Here is a 2,615-nt window from a genome sequence, read left to right on the forward strand (position 1 = left end):
CGCTGAGATACCACGAAAAAATTAGGTTAGGAAAATGCTTTTTAATAACCTATATTGGTATGCAAGATTACAAGAAAATATATAAAACGGGAAGAAAAATAAAAGAACATGTAATCACGATAACATATAAGGGAATACAACAATTTAAGTTATAATCAAGGGAAGTGAAACAAACAATTTAAGTTATAATCAAGGGAAGTGAAACAGGAAGGAAGCGGTAAATGAAAACAATCCAAATTATTATATTTATATCGAGTATCTTGAAAATTTGCTCCTATAGCTTCTTGTCAGACACCCAATTTAACTCAAATCTCTTTTCAAATAAATTTTTATTTCATTAGTCAAACTAGGGAAAATATGTTTGATAATAATAAGGCCAAATTGCAATAAACTCACTAAGTTAATCGAAATTTTAGATTACCAAACAATGTTTTTTTTTTCTCTCAAATTAAGTCACTATATTTACAATTTTGTTGCAATATCAACCAAATGATATGTTCTCCCTATTCTTCCAGAAACTATTTTTCCCAAATTACAATAAAGTCACTAAGTTTCCCAAAATTACGATTTTGACATTGTATGTTGTTTTTCTTATTTATGTCATTATATATACAATTTTTGTTGTCATGTCAACCAATTGACAGGCTAACCTCGATCTAGCAAGTTACCAAACAAATGACATAACAATATTGTAATTTGGAAGCCATGTCGGGTCTTAGTGGTAGGATTTAGTTTAAAATATAGTGTTTACATTGAACCCAATTTTACGTATCTTTTTTCTTATTCTCTTCTTATCCTCAAAGTATTTATTCACAAATAGCATCTAAAAGTCGATCCAATGGTTCAAATTCAGTTAAATGTCAACGAAAAAGGCATAATCACCATTTTAGAAGATGCTATTGTGATTTAGAAGCTCGATTTGTACAACAAGTAAATGAAGACCCCAACAAGGTCGATCCAAGAGATGCATACTGAGTTTGAGCCACTAGATCGACCTCGTAAGGGTCTTTATTTTCTTGTTGCACAAATCGAGCTTGTAACCACAATATCATATCCTGGAAGGGTGACTACGCCCTTTATTGACTTTTACCTGAGTTTAAACCACTAGATCAACCTTTAGACGTCATTTATGAGGAATTACTCTTACACGGATAGGAGAAGAAGAGAAGACGACATGTGAAATTCGGGTCGATACTAGCTATATATTTGAAACTCAATCTCGACACATAAGATCTGCCACGTAAATCTGACGTCGCTTCAACATCATAATATTTTATGTTATTTATTTGGTTACCATGTTAAAGTCGTGGTAACCGGGCAATTGGTTGACATTGTAAAAAATTGTAAATATGACTTAATTGATAAAAACCAATCACAGTGTCAAAATCCAAATTTTGATAAACTTAGAGATTTTATTACAATTTCTCCTGATAATAAATAATAATAACTTATGAACCACAAGTATTTTGTAATCACAATTTTCAAAATAATAATAATGCTTACCGAAGGTATTTTACAAGTTATTTGCATACGCTGAAGGATAAGCCTAACATACTTCTGGTATTTACAAATTGATCAAATAAACTAGTGCCTCTTAAGTAATAAGTTCACCATGAAATTCAAAGCTTTCCATGAGTGGATGATCGAGAAGGCTGTGAGAATGAGAATTCTGACCATCCAAAATAGCCAAGGATGGAGATGAAGCTTGCGGTGCAGCAAACAATGGCGGAGTCTGTTGGTTGAGATGATCACTGATGCTCGTACCATTAATCTCAGAAGATACATAAGTCATGCAATTTGGCAGACCAAATGAAACATAAGTCATGTAATTCGAAAGCTGATCTATCTCCTCTTGTAAACCAGCTACCTGTTGCTCAAGAGCAAAGATTTGAGCTACACAACCATATACAGGATCCTGCACTCGAGCCAAAGCTTCATAGCATATACTGATAGCAGCTTCACTTCTGTCTTGCAGTGGGAGTTTCATCAATAGCTTGGAGGCATTGCTTGCACCAAAAATCTTGTGAACGGCTGCAAAGTGATCAGCTCCTTGGCTGTAACAAAAGTAAGGGGTAAAAACACATTCATTTGTACACCTTCTTCTCAGGAACTTGCATGCTCCACATGAAAAACTAGCTCCTGTCATTTTCCTTGAGCTTTTCTGAGTATCTCCTGGAACTGATAAAGAGCTTAGAGTTTATATTGCGGATTACCACTTCATATGACATGATTAATATTCACCTGAAAAGGTGATTTATCATTTTGGTGGCCTAGGGACAGTGTGACATTAGAGTAAAGTTGATTCTTTAAGGTCTCCTTTGTGGCCTGCTCACTTTGGCCATTTCTTTCCTAATTTGTGCACTAAAGCAAATTAAAAGTTCTTTTTTACATTATTAAACATTAAGTAAGTAGGTAAAGGCTGGCCTAGTCTTTTCATGTGTGAGCTATTTGCTTATAAACAATAATTGCTACATAACTTTTTTTAAAACATCTTGATTGTAGTGCAAAAGCGCTATTATGTGAATACTCAAGGTAAAAGTTCACGACTTACCTAGAGCTGGTTATACTAGTGTGCTATAGGAAACGTAAACAGTATGAAGTAAATAATCTTTAAT

General features: G+C 33.7%; 1 protein-coding gene across 1 annotated transcript; it reads right to left on the bottom strand.

Moving 5' to 3' along the window:
- Nucleotides 1–1,383: 1,383 nt before the first annotated feature.
- LOC111885227 (LOB domain-containing protein 33) lies at nucleotides 1,384–2,374 on the bottom strand. The gene has a single exon (XM_023881503.3). It carries the CDS (start codon nucleotides 2,144–2,146, stop codon nucleotides 1,595–1,597), a length of 552 nt encoding a protein of 183 aa, XP_023737271.1. The 5' UTR covers nucleotides 2,147–2,374; the 3' UTR covers nucleotides 1,384–1,594.
- Nucleotides 2,375–2,615: the final 241 nt, after the last annotated feature.

Source organism: Lactuca sativa, chromosome 9 (assembly GCF_002870075.4).
Source record: "Lactuca sativa cultivar Salinas chromosome 9, Lsat_Salinas_v11, whole genome shotgun sequence".
NCBI classification, from domain to species: Eukaryota; Viridiplantae; Streptophyta; class Magnoliopsida; order Asterales; family Asteraceae; genus Lactuca; species Lactuca sativa.